The sequence below is a fragment of the Puntigrus tetrazona genome, unplaced genomic scaffold (genome assembly GCF_018831695.1).
Source record: "Puntigrus tetrazona isolate hp1 unplaced genomic scaffold, ASM1883169v1 S000000270, whole genome shotgun sequence".
Lineage (NCBI taxonomy): Eukaryota > Metazoa > Chordata > Actinopteri > Cypriniformes > Cyprinidae > Puntigrus > Puntigrus tetrazona.
The window spans coordinates 742,501-768,731 of NW_025047932.1; the positions used below are offsets into that span (position 1 = coordinate 742,501).

At 38.1% G+C, this 26,231-nt stretch overlaps 2 protein-coding genes across 2 annotated transcripts in view; one reads left to right on the forward strand and one right to left on the reverse strand.

The window, feature by feature from the left end:
• The window catches only part of LOC122333397, a 7,813-nt gene extending 372 nt beyond the window's left edge, over positions 1-7,441 (forward strand). The window contains exons 1-2 of the mRNA XM_043230979.1: positions 1-111; positions 1,204-7,441. The exon at positions 1-111 is cut by the window's left edge and continues 372 nt beyond it. Of these exons, the coding sequence (XP_043086914.1) occupies positions 1,299-6,956 (5,658 nt within the window). The 5' untranslated portion in view covers positions 1-111; positions 1,204-1,298 and the 3' untranslated portion in view covers positions 6,957-7,441. The remainder of the gene's footprint in view (positions 112-1,203) is intronic.
• A 1,093-nt stretch (positions 7,442-8,534) lies between these two features.
• Positions 8,535-12,245, reverse strand: LOC122333398 (bone morphogenetic protein 2-A-like). The gene is made up of 5 exons (XM_043230980.1): positions 11,950-12,245; positions 11,748-11,875; positions 10,978-11,094; positions 10,716-10,899; positions 8,535-9,309 (listed from the first exon to the last, which is right to left on the reverse strand). Exons 1-5 carry the CDS (start codon positions 12,182-12,184, stop codon positions 8,897-8,899), a joined length of 1,077 nt encoding a protein of 358 aa, XP_043086915.1. The 5' UTR covers positions 12,185-12,245; the 3' UTR covers positions 8,535-8,896.
• Positions 12,246-26,231: the final 13,986 nt, after the last annotated feature.

A 26,231-nucleotide genomic window follows, 5' to 3' on the forward strand; every position in this document is an offset into this window, starting at 1 on the left:
AGTCTGACTTCACTTAGTGGCTTAGTGAATTTTACCTCTAAGGACTCGTTTGTGTCTTTATTTTATTGAATGGATTTGTCCAAGAGTTCTTCAGGAGAACTTCAAAAAAAGGTAAGGAAATAACTGACTAATATTGACTAACTGTCAAATATTACATTGATGTGGATCAACACATGCTTGCACTCTTAAAATTAAAGAGGCTTCAAAGAAACATTCAAAGCTTTTAAGATAGCGAACCATCTCTTTTTAAAACATTTTGTGAAACAGAAAGGTTCTTCAGATGTTAAAGGAACAATTTAGGCAAAAAGGTTCTTCTGTGGCATCGTGAACAGTATTTTCCTTTAATAATAAAAAACTAAACACATTGAGAGCAGCTGCTCTTTGACATTTTCATAATTTTATGATGAACAGCCTGTTATTTTGAAGAACTTTCCTTGAGGGCTTTATCGCTGTACTGTAGATCTTCATTTCACATAAATAAAATAACAGATGTGGGGAAATTACCCCGACTGCAAGTTGATACGGAATTATGGGTGGTGGAAAAATGTGGCGCTGTCCAAATCGTCTTGGCCACTTAGTGCATGCCTTTAAATGCTCTCAAATATATCTCAAGATTTGTCCTGGGTCAGCATTTGAGCTCTCAGAGTTACGCAAAATTGTCCAATAATGAAATACTTTTAAGGCACATTCCTATTCCACGACAGGCAGAAGCAGTGATGAATACTGGTTAACAGATTTAGGTCAGAGGATAAATATGGGTTAATGAGTTATCCCCAGATCGACCACACAGTGCAGCAGCTGCAGTGCAACAACTGAATGATGACTAATTTGTGTTCTCTGTGTAATAATGCTGGAAAAAATGTTGGATAGCCTTAGAAGTGTTTAGTTTTAAAAAGCAGATCTGTCGAACAGGACACACTGAAACGATCAGAGGATCTATTTGTTTTATCAAATGGCTTCCAAGGGTTATGCAGGTGGCCTGTGTATGTGAAAGGGCAGAGAGACATCTGCCTTCTTCTAAAAATAGTTGGTGTTTGGCATGGCGTATCTTTCTTTACTGTACTAGTCACAGGCAGGATTACAAACCACCCCTGAGGTCAAAACAATAAACTGTGTCATCTTAAATATAAAAGATAGTAGTTTTACAATATGATTTTTGACAGTCCAAAACTGATCATTCTGTCATTTCTTCCTTTTTTGCAGGGAAATCACAATGTAATCTCCAATATGAGATGTTGACAGCGTCAAGCCAGGTCAATTCTGTGTCAGACTGAAGGAATCAGGAATAGACATTCATCATGAGCAACCAAGAGAAGCGCCACAGGACAAGCATGCAGCACCTCCGCTATCTTGATAGCTTCATGGATGAAATAGACCGTGAGGTCATGAGCCTGACGGATCGAGCTTTCAAGAGTCTGTGCATTGGAGATGAAGCAATCTACAATGACTCAGAGTTTTCCCCTTCTCTCGTAAGCTGCCACAAGCCAATGGTGGAGGACGTCTCAAAAAAGAGCTCTTTTTCTGCTGTCAAAAAACTTAATTCTCACCCTCTCAATGGAGCTAATGATCCATTGAGTAGGCTGAATAAGTCATCCAAAGACTCATCACTTTTTTCAGCGTTTGTAGCCAAAAAGAACGGTGAGATCAACAAGATGACGAACGGTGATTCATGGGACAAATCTGCTCTACTCAGTATCCAAAGGGAGCTCTCAGAGTTTTCTTCAGATTATCACAGTTTAACAGCGGAACATCTTTCCCAAGCCAAAAATCACCTCAAATCAGATGAAAAAGAGCTTGCCAAGAAATCAAGCAAGGTTGCTTCGAGTCCTCCAGGAAAATCTTCTAAAAGTAAACAAAGCAAACTGAGAAAACTGAATTGCATAAACTTTTTCCTCCACAGCGAATTCAGCCCGTTTTTGTCATGGAGGGATTTTAATCAATTCTCCATCGGGCAGGAGCACATTTCGGAGATCATGTTGAGCGACAGGCAACCGGAATGGTATGACTCGCCTCTTTACAAAGAATTAACTGCAGCACACGGACACTATAAATTAAGTGTTCCCCCATCAGAAGTTGAAAAGTGTCCAAAACAAAGCGAGACTCATCCACTTAAACCACAACTTGCTTCTGTACAACAGGCAGCCCCTAAGGTACCCCCAAAACCAGAGAAAGATTCCGGGCACATCCAGCATAATATTCCTACAAAAGCTCCTCCACTTGTTGCTGAACAAAGATGTAACTCAGAAAAAGTGGAAGCTTGTGTTCCCTGGCGTAAAAGCCGAAGTAGAGCAAAAAGTGCTGCTCCTGTGGGGCACGCCATCAACTCACCGGCCTGCGAAAGGACAAACGCTGGAGAAGGGAGCGGACAGGCATTTAAAAAAGATGTCAAAACAATAGAGGACCAGACCTCCGCTAGTTCAACTCCTTTCAGTATTTCACAGCTGTTGACACCAGTGATACACTCCAGACATGGGACAGGGACTTCAGAGATACTGCAACCTGTGCTCTCTCCTGCTGCCCTGGAGATTCTAGCGCTCCCTGAGAGAGAGCTACATCCATCGCCTGAGATTAAGAGAGAGGGATACAAATCCATAGCATCAAGCTTGTTGTTCAATCTCAAGGACAATAGAAAACGGGTTAAAGCCATGTACAGTCCGCCTAAGTTTAAAGGTTTGGATGGGACAAGTCAAAGCAAAGAGTCTCCCCAGCATGAATCATCAAAAGATGTGCTTGACATAACAGAGAATTCAGACGCTAAAACAATTTCACCTGCTCATCTCAAACCTATTACATCTCCAACTAGTCCCTTGTTGGAAACTGGAGATGCTCAAACCAGCTCTCCTGCGAATGGTAGAATGCCGGACGACTATTTGGCACTGAGTCTGCTTCAATCTGGAAAATTAAAATCAAACAGGAGTCCAGCGACGAACAAGGCAAAATACCCATCACTACAACTATACCGAAAAACGAGTCCTGAGGAGATCAGAACAAATGCTCAAGCTGTGGTTGACACCAGCTCTCAGGTTTTCTCAGAAAAAGCCAGCAAAGATCATGATGCAAAGCATAATTATCCAAGCAAATTGTTGAAAGGTGTGGAGTTGCAAAACAAAAATGATACTTTAGAGTCAACGCTAGATTCCAAAAAGCCCAACCAAGGTTTAAATAGTGAAAGGACTATTGAAAACAAATCTGGGAAAGTCCAAAGGGTAAGTTTAACAAAACAGGAAGAAGAAGCTATTAGTGATGGTACAGATCAAACTAAGGACAGGTTGAAAACTAGAGAAACAGTCAATACACAGAAAAGCCCTGTTAAAGAAAAAGAACCCAACTTGAAGGAGGCAGGAACAAAGCATGCATTTTCTGCACGACAAAACAACTACATTAAAAGTCAGAGATTTGTCAGTACAGATCATGATAAAGATCATGATGATAGTTCTAATGCAGAAAAACAGCTGATGGATATAAAAGATAAACATGCTGATGATGAGTGGTCCAGGCATTCCAAAAATGCAAAATCAAAAGAGATAAGACATGAGGAGCATAATGAAGGAATATGTCAAAAGAAAGGGCTAGTTCAGACAACAGCGGATGGAGTACTATTGAAAGAAAGTGTTCGTGTAAGTGGAGAGGTTATCAAAGCTAAAGAACAGAGCAGTATTACATCAAAGAATGGTTTGGAAACTCAAAGAGAGCAAAAGGTAAAAGAAGGAACTTTTTCAGTGAAAGGAAACACTTCTGCAAAGAGAGCACTGTTTGCATCAATGGAGCCAGTGCAAAATAAGACAAGTGCACACTTAAAGAGAGATAATGTTGTTATAGACAAGTACGACTTGGCCAAAATGGCTTTAGAGGAGGTAATTGCTGATCGAGAGCAAAGAAAGTTGAAAAATAATGCACATGGTTGTGAAAAACCTCAAGGTGATCTTGAGTTATCCACCAGTGGAGAGGACGAACTACCCATGTTCAACCAGAATGAAAGGGGGACAATTAAAAAAGATGGCACAGGTCAGAATACTGTATCTGCTTTTAAAGCTAATTGGCAGACTGTGCAAACAAAGTCAGAAGACATGGCCAAACATGGTGAAAGTCATGTGCCTGAGGTAAAATTAGCCAGGCCCTGTAAGCAGGAAGTATCTAATGGGCAGTGCCAGATTGTGGAAACTATAAAATATAATGAGAGAGACAGACTGTACCTAGACCATAACGATAGCAACACAAGTAAAATCAGCAAGGGTGATAAAATACGCCAAAAGAAAGAGTTAATGAATAAACACTTAAGTCATGCAATGAAAATGGAAAGTAGAGATATTTGTACTGTGGGACAGTGTGAGGAAGAGTTGGGTGTTGACAAAAGGGGTAGTTCCAATAAACCTGAGATACCCCCAAGAAGAGGGAGAAGTAATTCGCAGAGTAATGACAGAGCAAGTGAAAAGACAGAAGGTAATTTGGACTTAACAAGAGAATGTGACACTACAGGAAAAACTGAGAATATGGAAAGTATAGAAATAAGCAAAATTCAGTCAAGTCAAACAAAGAATCGAGGCCCAGTGCGAGGAAATGTATCAGCTCTGAAAGAGAAGTATGACAAAGATATTAAGGTAAATCGCAAGGATGCTCAGAAAGGCCTGACTGTTGAAGATACATGTTCTGAAAAGTCCATGAAAGAGAAACCTAATGAAAAGGCTACAAAAGACAACATGTATCACCAATTTGTTCCACCGAAACTCACAGTCAGTGATGCTGAAAGTGGCAGTTGTTCCATTATCTACAACGAGGTGGATTTAGAGAGTGAAAGAATGTCTAACAGCTCTGCAAAAGAATCGAAAAGAGGCAAAGAACATCCTAGGAAACACAGTACTACCCAAGACATCCAAAAGGTTGTAGTTGACCTCACAAGCAACATAAATGAAGGAAAGGTAAAAAAGAATGAGAAGGAAGAATGTGCTGAAAAGCAGAACAAATCCAAAAGTCCAAAAGTCTATGTGAAAGACTTCTTAAGTGGCCTTCTTGGACTTTCAAGCCCAGAAAGAGTCAAAACAGTAGATGAACTTGAGGAGGAACTCTCCGAAACACTGTCCTCAGAGTCTTTCAAACCTGATAAAGTCAGAGAGGACAGTATCGCAGTTTATGATATTCTTGGACAGTCTCATTCTTTATCCTTGTTAAATGGTAAACAAACACATCACAGCAGTCGCTCTTCAAATTCAAGTGAACTCTCTCTATTGCAAGCAGAAGAGTTGACCAGGAAAGCAGAAGTCTGCAACATGAAAGAAAAAGTAGATGAAAATGTGAATTTCCAAAAGCCCTCAATAGATTCTTGCTCTTTAAGCAACCATGAAAGTGAGTCAGATGTCTCTGACAGGGTAGTTTCTCCACCAAGTGATGTTGACAAACGGGGATGGGTACACAGCTTGATTGAGTCAGCTAGAAGCTTAACACAAATACCACATAGTCATTCTTCCTCCAAGGATCAACAGGACAACTGCTTGAATAGATCTGAGAAAGATGAGGGAGATCTAGACCTCTTCAAAGATGATTCTCAAGCTGAGATGTCTGCTGGATCAGTCAAGCCAAACCAACCAGCAATGCAGTTCTTGCCCCTTCCGACAACTCACCCGGTCACAGTCAAGGACGGAAAGTTGTCAGCCGGAAGTGCGTCTCTGTCTGAGGAAGAGGAGCGACGCTCTGCTGTGAGCACTTTATCGGAGGGAATTGATGGCTATGAAACAAGCGGAGGCGATACGATGGAGGAGAACATTGTTTACAATGTCCCAACAGAGGATGCGGAGGGATCCAAGGAACCGAGTGAGAGATCTGCTTCAGCCTGCAGTGGAAACGACGGTCAGGGTCAAAACAAGCCGCCAGTTGTACCTCCAAAAACCGAAAAGGCCCTACGCCGGGCCATGAGGCTCACGACACGGAGGATACAAAAAGCTGAAGCTAAAGGGAAATCTGAGCGGAAAGGCAGGAGCGGTGACAAAAGCGTCACTCACAAGGCTGAGAGGAGACACCACAGCACTGACAAAGTGCACGAGAGATCAGAACACAGGTCGCTTAGCAGTGACAGAATTAGCGATAAGCAAAGCCAACATCTCGATGAAACACTTGAGCACAAATCTCAAAAAAGCGAGAAGCATGCTAGACGGCATAGTGGTCACAAGAGCCAAAACGTAGAAGAGAATGATCCTATTAAAAAAGTGCCACATGCAACCAAAGATACTGGTGACTCTAAGACCAATCGCAAGAAACAAATTGAAGGCACATCAAACCGTGGGGAGCTTTTGGAGAATGGCCAAATGAGTAATGACAGTGACAGACTGGGTCGAAGCAATGAGAAATACTTGCCCAAGAAACTCGAACGTAGGACTCAAAGTCTGGATAGATTTTTAAGGGATAAGCATGAAAACGTACCGAGCAGCATAGGGAAAACGAGTGTTGAAGTTCATTCAACAGAAGGATCACAATACGCTGCTCGAAAAGGATTACCTTTGCGCCAAAACAGCATTGAACATACCTATGCACCTGCCACTAATCTTGTAACGCAGTCCTTCCCGATAACACAGAGGAAGCTTTTACAGGACCCTGACTCTGGAGAATACTTTCTGGTGGATATGCCTGTGCAAGTCAAAACAAAAACTTTCTTCGACCCGGAAACAAAAAGTTACGTGCAACTTCCAGTGCAATCTCCTGAGGCTCCACCATTGGAGGTGATGAACGCACCTCCACTTATGTTGTATCATGGCTTTGTTCCAGTATCCCTACCTTCACAGAAATCTGTTGTCAGGAGTGGAGGATCCATGATTCCTCCTGAAGACCTGGAAGACTTTGAATTTAGCAGGAAACAGATGCAGGAGACCTTTTATAAAACGCATAATGAAGAGGTAAATCCTTACTCCGAGCCTGTGTATATATCACAAGAACATACACCTGAAGAGGAAATTGATAGTGTGAGATGAAAACATCCAAACTGAATTTGTCCAGAGTATGAATGTGACTGAAATCAGGGATTCCTGTTATTTGTTTTCAGTCTGGTGTGCCAAGTGTTTCGAAACTAGTATGTATGCTGCTCTTTTTTTTTATAGTGCACAAAACGTGGATTGTAAATGTTTAATTCTTATTAAAGTAAGGCCTAGTTCTCTTACCATTAAAAGCACTTGTCTATCTGTAACAGATTTGAATTGAAAGTAGTTTTGCTTTCATAAATATCAGAAGGAGATTATTTTGATACATCTTGTATTTGAGTTTTGAATTTATTTAGTCTGCAGTATTTTTCACAGCAGAAAAGCATTGTAAAAACAAAGAGATCAACACAGGTGTTTTATATGCTTAATCTGGACAAATGCTGATTGCATTCTGGGTGCATTTTGGAATGAATTAGTATATTAGTATATGGATTGTGACTTCAAAAAAAAACCATTCCAATAAAAGCATCATCAAACTGTTCAGTTATTTCATTTTGATTTTCGCAGTACATTATCTCAGAAGAAGAAGCAATCTTGGACAAGCTAGACTTTGTGACTTGTAGTCACCAAAACAAACAGAGTGTGGTCCTCACTACAGATTATTCAGACAGATTTAGAAAGAGATTATCTGTATGCCGCCAACCTGTTACAGTTTTTCCGAATTGCTAAAACACTAAAACCTGAACAAAGTTCTCAGTTGAGCAGTTTGTTGTCAAAACCTTAAACCATTTTGCACGGTAAAACACAATTTGCAGATCTCACTTGAACTTTTCAGTAAAACTCTAAACACGTTCTGCATGTAATGGATTGAACCGCTCAAATTTGAGCTACTATGATAGAACATGTTTTTTTTTCATCAAAAGACAATGACGGGAATATATAAAATTTGTTTGAGATTAAAAATGTTGCTCTCAACTATGTGTTTTCTATTTTTCGTGTATTGTTTATATCGCTTTGTTTATGATTTGAGAGCAGTGCTTGATTTTGAACACAGGTAAAACTGTTTTGAGGCAATAGCTTCATTTTGCCAGAAGAGTCAGAGGTTTTGCAACTAGTGCTTGAAGATGAGATTTTTGTGTTTGACTTCAGAAAATGGAGCAAGGTTTCAGAAATTGTGTTTTAGCAAATGAGAAGAACTGTAAAAGTTATGTTCACAAGTATCTCCTGAACATCTTGTCATTCCTCAAGCAAAACCAGGAGGACCTGGAAAAGTCTGTTTTTCCTCACTTTTGCTCGTGGTTTTACCATAATAGGCTACTTTGGTGATTTCAGCAAGCTTTTGCCATGCTTGTCAGCAAAATGCACCAGATTACATCCTGCTTAGCCATTTCAATGCCAATCTGCCTCCACCTAGCGGTGAATAGAAGTTCTGCAAGTGTCTTATGACTTGCTGAAACAACCAGACACATTTATGGATAATGTTTATGTGGTTTATGTAGTAACTTCAGAAGCTAAAGGCATGGGATGTGATTGATTTACGATGTGAACATCTTTTGAAGGATACTACATAAAATGTTAAATTGGCAAATTGGCATTATTAAATAAATAATTAAAAAGTAATGTTTTGTAGATTTGTGGTAGCTGAACTTTGCTTCATTCTGAAATTTCCAAGCCTCAAAACACATCTTTCACTCAAAGTAAAGATATTATCATATTTTTGCACGAAACATCTTTAATTTGGTTTTGACATACAAATACCCACACAAATATCAACTAATGTTAATGCCACACTCATAAAAATAAAAGGTGCTTGCAAGGTTGTGATCTCTTTATACCTTTTTATAATCTAAAGGACCTTCTTTTGCCACAAAGAAGCTTTTGTGAAACAGAAAGTGAAACCAAGTGGAGCCATTTAGACAAAAACTGTCACGAAGCACCTTTACTTTTAAGAGGGCATCTAAGTGACGTGAGACATCAACAGATGAATGGACGTTTTAATGGCAGCCACAACTGCCAGCAACCATGTCATCGTACTGTTTCAGAACAACATTTTCCTCGTCGTCGAAGTACAGGAGACTGATGGGGTGAAGGGCGTCTGGAACGCAGCAGGGTCTCCCCGCTTCCTGTGATAGTTTCAGTGCGTTCATGATGGATCTCACAGTAGCGTGATTCGTGGCCCGCAGACCTTCGCCCAGCGGAAACGGACAGGAGCCTGTGCAGCTGTACGCGTTATAACCTCTTGGAGATATTATCCACCCTGACCAGCCGATTTTAGTGAAGTCCACGTAGAGGTTCGTTCTCTGGCAGGTAGAGGTTAATGCACTCACACTCCTGCGGCTGCGCACTGTCGACTTCACTAAACTTGTTATAGGCTCCAGGAGATTAAGGGATTTGGTGATATTTTGTCCTAAAAGACAGTTAACAATGGCATCAAAACTAATTTTTAATACATTTTCATGACAGTTCAGGACACAAATTTGTATAATGACATGGGTATGACACAGGTATTACCTCATGTCTCCAGTTTTCAAAACGCTTAAAAATCATTTTATGGAAAATCTAAAAAATGTCAGTAGTTTCCTGTAAGGGGTAGGTTGAGGTTGGTGTAGGACAATAACACATACAGTCTGTACAGTATAGGAACCATTACACCTGTGGGGAGTCCCCACAATTCACAAAAAACACAAGTGTGTGTGTGTGAACAAAATAAAAACTAAATCATTTAACTGCTCGGAGAAATGTCCTAAACGAGAAAGGTGAAAGAGTTTTTTTACTTGGAATAGTTTGTTTTGTGTACGTCAAACTGGCATATAACAATTAAGCAACTTTATTGGTTTGTTATATTACTGGATACGAGGGATAATATTAGTATGACATTTTATACCAGTTCTTGTGATTTTTCTGCCGTCCTGCCTCCCATGAACCTTTCATACACAAGTAGTGTGTTCAAGTCAAGACACAAGCGGTTGCCATGATAATCAACAGCAATAGCTTGACATCTGTGTTAACTAATTGTGTGTGTGTGTGTGTGTGTGTGTGTACATGTTTGAAAGGATCAAATGTACACATAAGGAGAGTAAGACATTTTTGTCATTGTGGAGACTGGCATGTGGTCGTCAGGATTGGAAAATGAAATAAAATTAAATTAAAATAGTAAAATATGAAAGTGTAACAATGCAAACATGTTTTCTGTAAGGGGCATAGGGCATAGAAATATTGTTTAGTCAGTATAAAAGTTATAAAAGTCTATGGAAAATCCCTACAGTTCACAGAAACAAATTTTTGTGTTTAAAAGTAATATATTTCAGAAACTATGTACAGCATGCATTACAGTAATAATGCATTATACTGCATCATTTGAATTGTTGGTAGTTTTATGACTTTATTTGTATTTTTTACATTTTTTATTTCATTTTAATAGTTTTCAACACTTTTTTTGATACATACGGTCACGCTGTAAATGACCTGGAAACCTTTTTTTATGTACCAGGCTTAGTAAAATGCTTTTATGTATTATTTTACGCATTTTACACCCAATCTTTCAGTCTTGATATATGAAATATTGCATTTCAACACATCTTGAATGTTATTTAACATGTAATGGAAATGCATTTGTAAAGTAACACTTCAAATGCATGTGGCTTTTTAAATAAACTTTCAAAAATAAATGACAGACCTTACCCGTGATGCATGTATGTCCATTAAAAAAAAAAAAAAAAAAAAAAAGTTTATTTTCTGAAAGCCTGCAGGGCTAAAAGCGTGCACAGTCTAGAAAACACTCGTGCCTGGAGAATTTCAGTACGTTTTAATTACCTGTGTAGAAAGGTGGCTGTTGGTAGTGCTTTCGTCCATCATCTGAATATATAACCAAATATGCATTTGCTTCATCTGACTGCTCCTTCATCTGAACGCTGGACTCAAACCAGTTACCTGAAGGTAAAACAGTCACCACCAGGATACCGCTATTTGTACCGCTGTTAAGAATCCATCTGGACACCTGTCAGTCATTTAGAGGTTATTCAGACAAGCAAAGGGATTGCACATTATTTTCTTCTACTCGGTGATATTTATGTACCGTTTGTGTGACGTTGAAGACCTCCCATCCTTTGGCGTAGACGGGTAATAACCTCGAGCTTATCAAGTTTCCTCGCCAAGGTTTAGGTCTGCTGTCCAGCGCTTCGTACAGGTCAACCTAAAACAGCGAATGTTGTAATATTAATTGCATTTTTACATGCAAATTCACAATTATATTCCTTATTGTGTTTACAGAGTTCTAAATATTAAGTGAACTTTATTTTAGGTATCTATCTGCAAAAATATTAACAATTTGATTAAAAAAAAAAACCAAACCTGCATTTATTTTGTTCAAACTCACCACTGAAATCCATTGTATGGAGAAAATTCTTGAAATGTTTTTTATTATTACATTATTAACTACTCCTTTAATGCAGTCAATCGAATTGGAAATCACGTACAAAATAAAAGTGTTTTACTTGCATAATATGTTCTATGTATATTTATTATGTGCATAAATAAAAACGCGTACAGTATATATTTATGTATGCACTTACATGTCTAATTCTATTCATCTAACTTGCACTGGAAAGCATACAATATTGTGTAACATATCTATAAATTATATGACATATTTAACATACTTTTCTGAAATATACATAATTAACATACAGCATGCACACACACATATATCATGCAAATATGGCTTATTTTTCACCTTGATTTATTCTTTCTTATCCTTTCGCCTGCGGTGTGTTGTCTTTGAAGTCACTTTACAATCAGCAGCACACTTACTTGACTTAAGTGGACTTTTTTGAATTCTCAACTTACTTTGTGAAAACGATGGCGTCCCATAAAAGGCGGTTGACGACGAAGCCATCGGAATTCCGCTCTGAGGACGCGCTCGTCCGCTCTGAAAGACGTCAGATCGAAGAAGCGATACGCGCCGCTGGACCGTCCTATCAGAAAACAAACGCCTCTGCGTTACATCTGAACGTCCACTCGAACGTCTCGCCTTTTTCGGTTTACACACCTTCAAAGCTTCTTACGATATTTCCCTCCAGCACTCTGGTGTTTTTCAGAGCAACCGCATCGTACAGCTCCATCATGAACCGAGGCGCCTTTCTGACCCGGAACATTTCGTTCCGGTCCCGCGTCCTCACGGCATCGGTTGTCTTTGCCACGTCTGCTGAGGTGGAAATGTCACCGGAGGACACGGGGGAAAAGCACGCAAAAATCCCAAAGATACAAACGGCCAGTAACTTCATGTCTGAGCGCTGTGGAGAATCCTCTTCGCAGCCGCCGCTGAGATGGAGCGCTGAGACAGTGCATTCAAAGCGACTACACGTTTACGGGCAGATTTAAACGGGGCTTTGTACTCTCACCCCGCACAGATAAGAGTGAACAGACAGCCTTTCAAGACAAACACCGTGACTAAAGTTAAATAAACTGTCTGCCTCATATTAATGAATCATGCACATGCGTCCTCAAGGCCGCGTTTCAGTAGAATTTCTGTTGCTCTGACACCATGTTTAAGCAAATTTCAGCTAGGTATAATGGCAATTTTTGCTTTTATGAATAAATAAATCCATACGTTTGTGTGTGTTTTAGATATTTTAGGAAATCAAATTAAATTGAAAGATGTGGCCAAAAATAAAGTTTCCAATATATCAAAGTTCTGCCTAAGTTCAACTATACTGACATAGGGAACATATTTAGTTATTATAAATTATAATTATATTTTACAAACGGCAGACAGCGTAGATATTAAATAGCGACTTATTTTGTTGAAGCGAGAAGGCGCGCTGGTCCTGGTTCAGAGGTCACCAGACAACGACAGCAATGAAGAGACAGATGTTAGAAACTGCTGTAAGTCAGTGTTGGTTTTAGCAGGTTGTTGTCTGTTATCTCTGCACAGCCAGATCCTCTCGTAGTGACAGAAACAAATGCAATGACATGACTGTGACGCACATGGAAATGAAGATTTACTCACTGTTATCCTCCGCATGTTTGCCCGTCATGCCTTCATCCGTCTGTGTCTGAGGAATAATCCTCATTTGCATAAAGCCTCTTTACCACTGTACGTTCATCAGAAACTAAATTATTTAACACAAAAGCAGCCAATCATTTGCTTATATTTTTCTTCATTTGTGACGTCACCCAACAACATGTTTTTCTGTACTTTAGGGTAGAATATACGCTGTAAATAACATTCGGTAAAATTTACGGGTAAAAAAACGGTAAACTGTAAAAAATACCGTAACAGCGTTTTAGGGTTTAAGCCATTACGTTTTCAGTTAAATACCGTCATTTCATAAATGTTAATACGCCACCCTAGTAAAGTAAACTGAATGAGAATGAGAAAGTCACATGATGAATCAAAGGGAATTCTGGGAATATCAGTTTACAGTATTTCCCTGTAAATTTTACAGGAACTTACCATTAACAGGTATTTTCAGTTTTACAATGAAATTGTATTTTTGAATTTTTTTTGCGTAACAGTAACAGTTTTTTTTACAATGTAGGTTAACCTTAACAACAACAACAGGAAAGTAATGAAATAATCCAACAAGAAAACATTTGAAGTTAAAGATGTTACGGACTCTGCGTGATTCACGACTTGTTTTACAGTAAAAATATCTAAACGTTCTTACGTGAATCGATATACCTCACAGGAATTAACACGTATTTATTCATCTATTTTTATTGTTTATTTATTCATTTTCTCTACAAAATCAGCTCAGTTTATGCTTAAAGTAAGATTTTAAAATTGCAATTTAAGAAAACAAACTTTAACACTGCCGTTTTGAGATTAAATGTAAATTGTAATCTTTATTTAAAAATGTTTAGATATTTTAATGATTTTTTTTTTAATCTTAAATATCAGTTTAAACCCATCCTTCATTTATTTATTGAACGAAAGCTACATATTTATAATATCCGACACAATATTTTTTGTGTGATATATGCTAGTTTCAATGCTAGAGGAATCAATAAACAAATAATGCACGCTTGGGGTAAACTATTCTTACGTCTAATAGCTCTCTGGTGATCCTAGTTGATAATGATGACTAAGCTTTCTTAAAGCACTAGAAAGGTTCACTTCTTCTTCACTAGATGGTGCTGATGACTAAAGAAACATCTTTCATCCGATCACATCCGCAAGCTCTCGCTGCTCAGCCGATCTTTTCAATCAGAGAAGTAGAGCAGTCTGGGCATTTAGTTTTTTTTTGCAGAAATGCATTACTTAATACTCAATGCTTTCTACGTCCGATCTGCCTCAGAATCCAGTAGTTATTAAGGACAGAAGAGCTTTCTGAATCCGTGCATTTGGAGACTGCTGTTAAATATATTGTTCTGCGTTTCAAATTCCATCGGCTAATTATATAAACATTTTGACAACGGTCTTTAGGAGATATTCATAAAGATGAACGAGCCGTTCCGTGAATTTGAGAGAAGATCTTTCTTACTGAAAGTACGAGGTGAAACTCTTGGCCCGCAGGCTCTGCTGGCACTTCTCTAAACTGTATTCCTAATAATGGCCTCCCCCTTTTGTTCAACATCTCTTTGGGTCCAAAAGAGAACAGATGGAAGAAATTAAACAAGCACCAAGCCATTGCTGCTGTTCTATTAGATATCTGAAGAGAAAATACAATTATTGCTAAAGTGGAAACATACCGCTGGGGGATTACGGGAGGCCTGGTGTTTTATGTTTTCAGAATGATTGAATTTTTCTTGACCTGGGGGTGAAGTGTTTAGGGCTGTTTGGGTTAAAGGGAAGGGACGGTGAAGGGATGGTTTACAGGAGCTGCTGTTTCATTTCTCATATCACCGCCGCTTAATTCTCCTTTCCGCTTTTTGAGAATCTGTTGTGCTTTGCAATTAGAGGTGCTTCCTTGGAAAATGTACGGCTTTCAAGGAAAAGTTATTCCACCTAAGGCCATCCGAGATGGCAGATGAGTTTATTTCTTCATCAGACTTGGAGAATCGCATTGGGTGCTCTGCAGTGAATGGGTGCCGTCGGAAACGAGCTGAGCTGAGAAAAACATCACAACATCACCGCTCCAGCCCTTCAGTTCACATCTGGAAAAGAAGAAAAGCTGTGCGTTTGTCAGAAACCAATCTCTTATTCCGACGGCACCCATTCACTGATAGAATACAACATTTCTCCAAATCTGACGAGGAAACAATCTCAATCCAATCTTTTTCTGGTCAATCAGGCTATTCCTTACACATCTCTTGAGAGTAAATGATACCAAAGGGAAAAAAAAACACGTTAAGAAAACGAGTCTAGGAACGATTTTGCCCAGATATTACGAGCCAGAGCAGACACGTCTCACGTTTAGGCATCTCCTGACTCATAAAACGATGAATGCATTGAATCAGCTTTTTACAGTAAGTTATTTTAATGGTCGTAGAAATTCTTCTCTAAATCACAGTCGGGCTTGGAGGAATAGCGTTCACCGGCCAAATGCGTGTTTGGAATATCTGACATATTAGATGTGTGTTAAGACCAGACCAGAGATGCAGTCGTCATTTTATAGATTACAAGCACATATTGAGAGTTTCATGTTTTTCTTGGATGTATTATTGGCTTGAAAACCGCATATATAAGATGATTTAATGATACTGTATATCTCTTAAAAAACTTGATAAATGTTCAGAAAGTATATCGTTACTCTTACATTGACGTCCTCAGGGTAAGCTGAGTTTCCAGGTCCATCTCCCCATCTATATGACTGCTCAACCTTACACGGCAGAAACAAAAAAACTGTAAAAAAGCTGTGATTGCTGGAATTTCATCATAAAAAACCAAAAACTAATAAGAAAGTTATTTAAACAAAAATGATCAAATTGGAAATGAATGCAGAGAATTCTGGGAATGTCCGTGTACAGTTATTCACCGTAAACTATGCAATCTTTTTCCAAAAACTGTACACTACCGTAAAACTGCATGTAGTGTCTGATACAGTTTTTCACTGTATATTTTCGGGGAACTTAGCATTAACAATTTAACAGATTTTTACCGTAGCATTTTTACAGTACTTTACCGTTAAAGAGCTTGATTTGTCAGCCAGTTAATTATTTGAGTATAATTGAGTTCATACCTGTGTTTTACAACGTTTTTATTTATTTATTTATTACAAGAAGTGAAAAAAATCATTTGAATTTCACCCTAAAAAGACCCCTAAATGAATGAGATAATACAAAAAACGTTGCTGTACTTTATACTTTATACTTTCAGTATAATTTTAAAAGCAACTACTTTCAGCTCGTGCTTCACATGAAATCTTCGCAGATTTTTAGAAACTAAACATAATACATTTAATATTAGTAATATTTCAGGATGAACACTTTCACCGTTCCTTAGCAGAGCGTTGCAATATATTTTTGGATCATTTTAAACTAAGATACGGGAGATATAGAGCGACGACAGATATTTCTATCATTTCATGTCAGTGTTTGATATTCTGTTTTAAAGATCACATTACAAGCGTTAGAATTTCCTCATATAAATATCAGCATCTGCGCGAATTGTCGAGTTCGAAACTCTGCATAAAACTATTTTTTCCTTCATATTCTCACTGTATCAGACTCTATGAGCCGTAAAAATATGCGTCAAATACGAAACTAAAAAAACAGCACGTATGAGAAGTTGTAAAGACTTGTTTGTTTGATGTTCGTATGTTATCAAGTTTATTAAGTAGATAGATAGAGCTAGTTTCCAGTGATGTGCATCATTAAAACATAATAATAATAATCTTTCTTTTCTTTAGCACTTTTAAGAGTTATTTCTCCATGCACTTTAAATGAGCAAATAAACCATCAAAATACACCAGGTAAAAATAGAAAGATAACATGCATTTGAAAATAATAAAATGAATCAATGTACAATTCAAGCAAAAGCTACTCTAAATATTTAAAAATATGAATAGAAGTGTATTTTTCACATCTGTTTCGGACGCGGCGGGTCTTCCAGCTCCTGATGAGCTCGTCTCTCACTGACAGAGGAAAAGACCTCACCTGATACTTCCTCTCTCCAAACACACATATACAGCGTGTGCTGACTGATCCATAATCAAAGCACGCTGACAGACGGGAGGAGATGCTCCGAGACGTTCCTTCAAGGTTTATTCATGGAATTGCATTTTAGCTAGACCCCAATAAATCAACTAATAATGAGAAGAGAACACTGAAACAGAAACACACACACACACACACACACACACACACACACACACACACAGACACACACACAGAGACACACACACACACACACACACACACACACACACACACACACACACACACACACACACACACACACACACACACACACACACACACACACACACAGAGACACACACAGAGACACACAGACACACACACACACACACACACACACACACACACACACACACACAGAGACACACACACACACACACATACACATACACACACACACACACACAGACACACACACACACACACACACACACACACACACACACACACACACACACACACACACACACACACACACACACACACACACACAATACCCGTTCTCTTCTTAGGACAACTTTGATTAACTTTTTATCAATTAGGTATGTATTTTATTTGTATTATTATTAATAATTTCCTCTAAATTTGGACTAATTTTGTCTTGTCCAAAATGATAGAACCTAATATATCCTTTTCCTCATTTATCCTATATCCAACATAAATTCATAACATTTTGAGAAAACAAAACCTGAATAAGGTCATAGCATTTTCAGTCACTGTATTATGACTATATGAGAATTATGACTTTAATTATGAGAAGCATGTCCTCTTTGGTGTTATTTTTATCACAACTTTAATTTCATAACGCCACGACTTTATTCTGGTAATACTAAATCTGCTTTCAAAACATCGCTCCTTTTAAACGTGTAATATTATGACTCCGTTCTCGTAAAGGGCCTATTATTAAATTATTCCCGAACCATTACGGGGTTATTTTTGAAATCGTTATTCTCGAAAATACACATCTGCTATTTTCTGTGTCTCCTAAACTTTTCCAGACTGAAGATATTTCGTCAGATATTGTTTTTACGTTTCGTTTTTTAATTTCAAATGCGTGCGCGCACACACACACACACACACACACACACACACACACACACACACACACACACACACACACACACACACACACACACACACACACACAGAGAGAGAGAGAGAGATAATGACTTTTGCATAACCTGCTGCCCCGGACAAGAATGTTGATGTTTTAGACAAAAGATCTGGTTAATTAGGCAGCAAACCCATCAATTACAATAAAATGGATACGGCATGGCAGGTTGAGTTCTGTCTGAACGTGTTTTTTCAATTTATCTGTGTTTCAGAAGACAGAAGACAGATGAAAACTTATTTCAAATATTGATTTCAAAGCTGCGCTTCAGACCTGCCAGGTTTACAAACATGCTAAAAAGCTTTGGCGCGCTGCTATTACATAAGAAACACTTCCACGAGCCAAGCTGGAGCTCCTCTCTCCATCCCAGGCCCATCTGTCTGTCTTTTTCTTCATTCCTCTCACTCATCTATTCCCAAACTGCCTGTGTTTCTGTACGTTACTGCTGTATTTTGCATCGCATCTTTCCGTGTTAAATCGGTGTCAGCGGATCAAGACAACAGGGACGTTTCTCGCCAGTTTGGAGACGCTGGCTTGATGTGAAATGCAACAGAAACGGATGAGATGATGAATGTAACTCGTGTATGAGAGTATTAAGAAAATGCTAATTTTTTATGCTATTATAAAAATTGCTGTCTGCAGTTTATATATATATATATATATATATATATATATATATATATATATATATATATATATATATATATATATATATATATATATATATATATATATATATATATATATATATATATCACTGTTTTACAAAAGCATAATATATTTTAATATGATATAATATAATATTCTAAATTTATTTCAATAATGGGAGGGACACTTCAATACTGCTAAATTTATTCAGATATTATTATTATTATTATTATTATTATTGTTATTATTATTAATAGTAGTAGTAGTAGTGGTCTAAAATTATGTGCAATATAGAACTGGGAAAACGTAAGCATAAACATAAAAATATCTGATTACATTTATAATGATAATACTAATAATTGGAGACGCTGCAGTAATGTTGGCATAATTTAAGCATAAACTCTTTCTGTGCACATCTTGTATGATTATATTACATGCATTTACATCCATTGTCTCGTCAGTGAATGAATTTTCCAGAACATGACAAACGTATTTTAAAGTGTGTGTGATTTTGTTTTATCAGGCGGGTCGCATGCGTGAATGGGTCTTTAAAGAGAGCGAGGTACATCTGTGGCCTTGTTCCTGCAGGTCCCAGGCCGTTATACATGTGGAAGGGCTCATTTTCCAAACATAAATAGAAATACAGGAGGGCCGCTCCTTCGAAAAACAAGCAAGGTGCTCAGAAGAGGCATTCAGCGTATTCCTCAGTGTTGAGCTAAAATAACAATGGGGTTTGGTTAGTGTAAGTGCTAAATGCAAGGAGACACTGGAGCGCGATGCTGTGTGTTTTTCATGATTCAGCTGGCAGCAGCGCTATGAAACCAGAGTCCTGCAGCGGTGGCCCTGTGAAAACAAGTACATCGAGAAAAAGTGCTTCGCTTTGGTCTGAAGTTACAGGTTAGATGGGATGCAGGCTTTAACAGAATAATTAATAATGCAGCGTGTCCTGCCTTTATTATGATCATGTTTATTATCATTGTCATGTATTAAAATGATTGTTTTTTTTTTAGAAATATCAGGAAATTATTATAAATTAAAGGAAATTAGTAATAATTAATATTATGAAAAAGCATGCAAACTAAAAAAAAACTTAAAACAGCGTGCTTCCAGAAATGCTGTGATTTTTTCTTTTCTCTTATTTTAGAATTCATGTTATATGATAGATAGACAGATAGATAAATAAATATTTTTATCTGACAAATATTTTTTATATATATATATATATATATATATATATATATATATATATATATATATATATATATATATATATATATGCACAATTGTTTTTATTAAATATTTTATTAAATATTTTAATATTTTGAATTGTATATTATATATATAAAATACTAAATATTTAATAAAAAATGCATTAAAATGCAATCATTAAAAATCAATGTACACACACACACACAAATAGTAAATATTATTATTATTATTATTATTGCGATTATTTGTACTTAATCATCACATGACAGTATATTATATTGAAAGAAAATGCATTATTTTTGTTTGTTTGTTTTAAAAAAAAATCCTCCCCATTCCCCACTGATTTTTTTTTTTTTTAGGGATATCCTCGCTTGCCATTTCACCTCACTTTTACCTCTACCAAAAAAAGCGAATCGTTTTTTTTTTTTCTCCGGCCCTCTTTACGTCCACGACCGCTTTGCATAGGAGAAAGCGTGATGAAGAAAGACAGAAAGAGAGCGAGCACAGAAGAAAGAAAAAGAGCGAAACGGGCCAAAAGTCTGCAAGTCTCCGTTTCGTTTCCCACTCCCAGGCCTTTTAACGGCCGCCTCACCTTTTTGCCAGACACTACTTCATCTGGGAACTTACTGCAGCTCAGATGATATTCCCGATCGCTGAAACACAGAGTGCTGCCTTTCTCTCTCTTCACAGTTTTATTTCATTATCACCAGTCTGAGTTATTGCGTTTTCCTGTTTCTCATTTAGTGGGTAATTATGGAGGCAGACGGGTGGAGCTGTGCCAGGCCGGGTGGAGACGGGTTCAGGGCACTCAGAAGGGTGTACGGTGGGCACTGCGAGTGACACAGATTAAAGAGGACTGCACAAACATTCTCAGGCAAGCCATTATTCATCGTGTCTCCACTCGTTTCTCCAGTCTAATGAGCCCTGCCTACACTAAATCTTCTCTTACAGCAGGGGCCGTTTTCTGCGTTTTTCTGCGCAAGACAAGGCACGGACGAAAGTTCACCGCTCGCAAATAATCTTCGATCTCATTCCCTTCGGTAAATGGTGCTTTCACAATGTGGTCAGAAGTTTACACTCGGTCTCGTCTCAGTGATGCAAGACCGCTTTCTGACCGAGATCTGGAGTCCTGCCTATCGTAATTGAGATATTAAATACATTGCGATTTTCCCCTGGAGGAAAGGAGCTTGTCCGGCACTAAAAGAAAGTTATGGGAGTTTACAGAAGCAAGGCTGTAATCGTGTCTCGGAACGTGGTTTTTGTTTTGCTTTGTTTTAAATAAATGGGGATGGCGTTTCAACAATAATACCACATTTGTGCAATGAATAGTTAGAATGCAATCAATATTTGGATTTTAAAATATGCATACACTCGTTTTATTTTTATGCCTAATATGTGGAAAATGCAAAACAGAAAAATAGTTTGTCTCATTACGAACTATTTTCGATTCGAAATGGCAAAATAAAAAAAAACACATACTTTGCATTACTAGATATCTCTAATACTCATTTTACAGTTTTGTCCTAAATATTTATTAATTACACATTTATACAAGTAAAATTAATTTACGTGTACGCCACATGGGTTAATGAATGGATGAAGCATTTATATAGCTTGTCAACATATGAATTATAAAAATTATGTGATTGACCGTCTATATTTTCAGTTCAAACATTTTAGCCAAAGTTACTCACAGATGAAGAATCAAGTAATTCATTATGAAGACCCAAATAAACACGTGAAGTGCTAGTAAAGTTCATAAATAATTTGTAATTTGCATTACTGGACATTACTGCTATTTTTTTTTTACTTTTCTATCATAAAAAGAAAGTTTAGCTGTTTAAAAATGCATAAAATGTTTATCTTACCTCACACTTATATGTGTGTATGTGTATATATATTTATGTGTGTGTGTGTGTGTGTGTGTGTGTATACGTGTGTATATAAACCCTTGCTATTGCATTGGGCTAAACATATTATTGCTCTTTTTGGGGTTTCATCATGTTTGGACAAAAGCATCAGCGAAACGACTAAAATGTAAGGTAAATGGTCAGAGAAGGCGGCGCTCTAACAGAGCCGGCCTTAATGACATCAGCAGCTGTTGACCAATGGCTACGCAAATCATCTCAGCGCCGCGTCCCACAGCTGCAGGCGTCCATCATGCCTCAGGCCGAGGGGCTGCGGCCCTCATATGGAAGACATAGGCTGTAAACCTTCACATTTTTCATCTCCTCTCACGGTTACGGCCCTGATGTAGAGCTGATTTTCTGAGGGGTCCCTCGACGGTTGGCCTGTAGTTTATATGCCATGTGTTGTTCCCTTGGATCCTCGTCAAACTCCAAGCCTCAAATGAGGATTGAAGACGAAGCTCTGGAGTGATGGTACGTCTGAGCTTTAATTCATTCATTTATTAAAACATTTGAAGTGCATTGAAAACTTTCATCAAAATGATCCTAAAGCCAAAACAACTCCTGGGTTCTTGTCTTCGGAAAACTTTTTGGATCCACTTTAAATCTTGAGTACTGCATACAGTGACTCTTCATTTCTGTGATAAGATTCCTTTCAAAACCATTATTCCTGTAAAAAATGCTTCTCTGCTTAATAATCGAAAATAAATTAAAAAAGAAATACATTTTGAGAAGATTTAGCTGGGAGAACACTTTGCAAATCTCATCATCTACAGTGCATAGCATCATCAAAAGATTCAGAGAAACTGGAGAAATCTCTGTGCGTAAGAGATAAAGTTGAAGACCTTTGTTGGATGCTTGTGATCTTTGCGTCCTGCATCACTCGTCACATGATTCTGTCATGACATTACTAAATGGGCCCAGGAATACTTCCAGAAACCACTGTCGGTAAACACAGTCCTCCGAGCCGTCTGCAGAAGACAACTAAAGCTCTATGAGGATAAAAGAATCCAGAAGCACCATCCTGTCCTGTGGGACAAGACTCATTTAAAACAGACTGTTTTAAAGTGGAAGAAGTGCTCTATGGTCAGACGAGTCCAAATATATATTTACAGTCAAGCTACACTTTATTGAGACACCTTCAACATGTCTCACATTATCAGAGCTAATTCACTATATTTTAGTGACAAGAACTCAGAGTTAAACTGTGTCAGAAAAGAAAAACTCTTCATGATGTCTGATAACTTTCATAGGAAAGTATGTAATGAATTTTTGGCTGACCAGCTGTTATTAGATCATATAAATTTAGGTCAACCGGTTATCTAGCAATTTTTAGTTTTGTTCAGTCTGTGGTGTAAAAATGTAAAAAAAACACTTGTGCAAAAAGTACACCGCACCAATTCCTGAATGCATGGATTTCTGTAGAAATGACTATATGTGATGCACACATTTTAACAGAGCATTGGTGAATGTCATTTTTATACCTTACGTCATTGACCCTTAATCAAATGTTGCACTTTGCAAGTGAAGCTAACTAATTAATGACCTCATTTGCACTACGTATGACAATGTGGAAGACATTATCCTCTCGTTTGTAATACCGTTCTTAATGTAAATGAGAAATAAATGCTCCATGTTGACATCGTCATCGCTCGGGACCGTGACCGATCTCCTCCAGGTCCTTAGCGAGTGATGTACAGGTAGGATGCAGTCGTCTGAAAGGCGGATTTGTAATTTCCTGCTAAACGAAGCCCTAATTTTGAGTGTCGCTGGCAGTCCCTCTCGACTTTCCCCTAGAAATGAAACATGTATATTTTGCTTAGAGCAGACAAAGGCAATAACTCCAGAGGCCAAATCAAGAAATCGCGATCCAGGACTTTTTGTCGATGGATTGTGGTTCCTCAATAAACTATAAGAAACATCTGAGATGGCCTCATTTTAAAATAAGCATGAAGAAAGAGCTCGGTATGAAGGATTTATAAAGTGTTTATATAAACGCCGAACTGACCAACACGGCATAAATGAATGCGTACTCTCGGATTTCATAGCAAATTGCTTGTTTAAGGAGAAGCCGATAACAGCTAGGTTAGCTGCAATTAGGCTTTATTAATGACCCAAAAACCCTCTGCGGAGTATTTTTCCAAACATACCAGCAATCCTTTGCCAGAAGAGATGCAGGCTGGATGGTGACCATCTCCAGAACTGGACGGGGAAAAACACATCTATTTATTTGCTTCCATAGTAACGTCTTTGAGAAGGTTGCAGTGTTTTATGAGACTCAATATAAAGTCAATTCTCCGTGAAGTGCACAACCCCTCCTTCTGGCCGGCGGTGAATGGCCCCTGTTACCTGTGATTTCTTGGCTCAATAACAAACAGTAGTTGTAATACTTCATCCAAGGAAGGAAGCAGAAGCTTTAGAAGCAATAAAATATTGACCTCTTCATCAGCCAAAACTAGCACAATACCAGCCTGCACGTCTGCATGCTAGCAAAACACATCAGTAGCTTTCGTAACGGAGGACAAGACCAACCGCTGGGCTTTACAACGCAATCTGGCCTCTACAATGTATTAAGATTGATGCACTAACATTCATATCGTCAGAATGATCTGAACGGAACGATTTAGCGACCGCCTCAGGCTTTTCTCGATGGGAAGTTTGTAACTTTTCGACATCCCGGTGCACTTATGTGCTCATTCTGCCTTTATAGTGTCCGTCTCATGTATTCAGAAGTAATGGCCTACACACTGGGTTATTTGCCCTCAGCTTTGACAAGAGTCCTAGTCTAAAATATAATAAATATTTTCAAATACAGCTCACCCAACATGTGCTGTAATAATGTGCTTAAATTTTTTTTAATCTAAATTTTAAAATCAGTAATCTATGATATTCTAATGTCTAGTTCTGTAGTATAAATGTGGGTAGTATTAATGCAATCGTACATGTTATGTTTATTATTGTTGTACCAGCGTCAGTTGCTTCACTACCATTCACAAATCCTCCTGAGTGCATTAAAAAGTGCATTGGATTCACACTTCAGAATCGTTTTTATGAATACTGTTGATTCACATAAGCTGCTGTTAATGTTGTTATATTGCCTAAATATGACAGAGTTAAACATAACTTAAATTTTTAGTAGATAAAATCTAACATAAGTAATTTTTAGCACTAGGAAAAACATCCCCAAAAATGATAGTTCATCCAAGATGCAGGTGACTTTGTTTCTTTAGTAGAACCCAAAGAAGATTTTTGACTCAAACAGTTGCAGTCTGTCAGTCATATAATGAAATCAATGGGCAAACCATCTTTGAGAGTAATAAAAAACACAAACAAAAGCAAATGAAACCCTGCGGCTCGTGATGATGCATTGATGCGCAAAGACATGAAACCATCAGTCTGTGCAAAAAACTGAATGGTATTTATATTGTTTTTTACCTCTGATACACCACAATGTCTGACTTATTCACAACAGACGGCGCGTTTTATTCTTGTTTTATGGCGGATCTGAGAATTAAGCCCCGTTCACAACAAACACGATAACTATAAATATAATGATAAAGATATAGTTCTAAAATCATTGTCAATATTAAAGAATAGCAGAGTCCACGCCACACCTTTTAAAAAAACAGATGATATCATTCCTATCTTTGTGCATGAATGTATTGTAATTATTAAACGTTATATGTAGTCATTAATCATTTTTACAGCATATTTATTATTTAGCAATGAATAGTGCATTAGGCAGATAATTTTATCCAAAGCAACTCACATTGCATTGATCAATTCTTGCTTCCCCTGGGAATAACATTGGCGTTGCAAGAAGATGTTCATATTGTGGTTTTGTGTACCTGTATCCTAATTGCCATCCTGACAGCTTCTCTGCCTCCTTCCTCTGATGCGGGTGCTCAAACGTCTACGGATAACCAGACAGTGAGAAATCGCTTCTGCGTTGCCAGTGAGATGTTTAACACACTCCAGGGCAAGAGAGGACCTTTTTATTAGCCATCACTCATCAGTAGATGGGGCCGGGGAGCAAACAGGGGGTCAGGAGGCCAAAAAACGGGATGCTGTGAGACGCAGCGAACCCCTTACTTCAAGCCCGCAAGACTCTCAAGCCAGGTTTGAGTGAGTGAGAACACAGGGGGAGACATAACTCTCTCCTCTTTCGTTCTTTGAGGGCTGAGAGGGAAACAGACGGAGAGATGGATGGAGCTAAAACAAAAAGCTGGAAATGTCTGCAGAATGTCATCGGAACGATATGCACACTTCGGCCAAGACAAACTAAACATAAAACCCTCCAAACGGACAGTGGCGCTTTCCCTCGTAGACTCGCGGCCCGCTCGAGGCCAAAAGACCCACTGAAGACGTGAAATA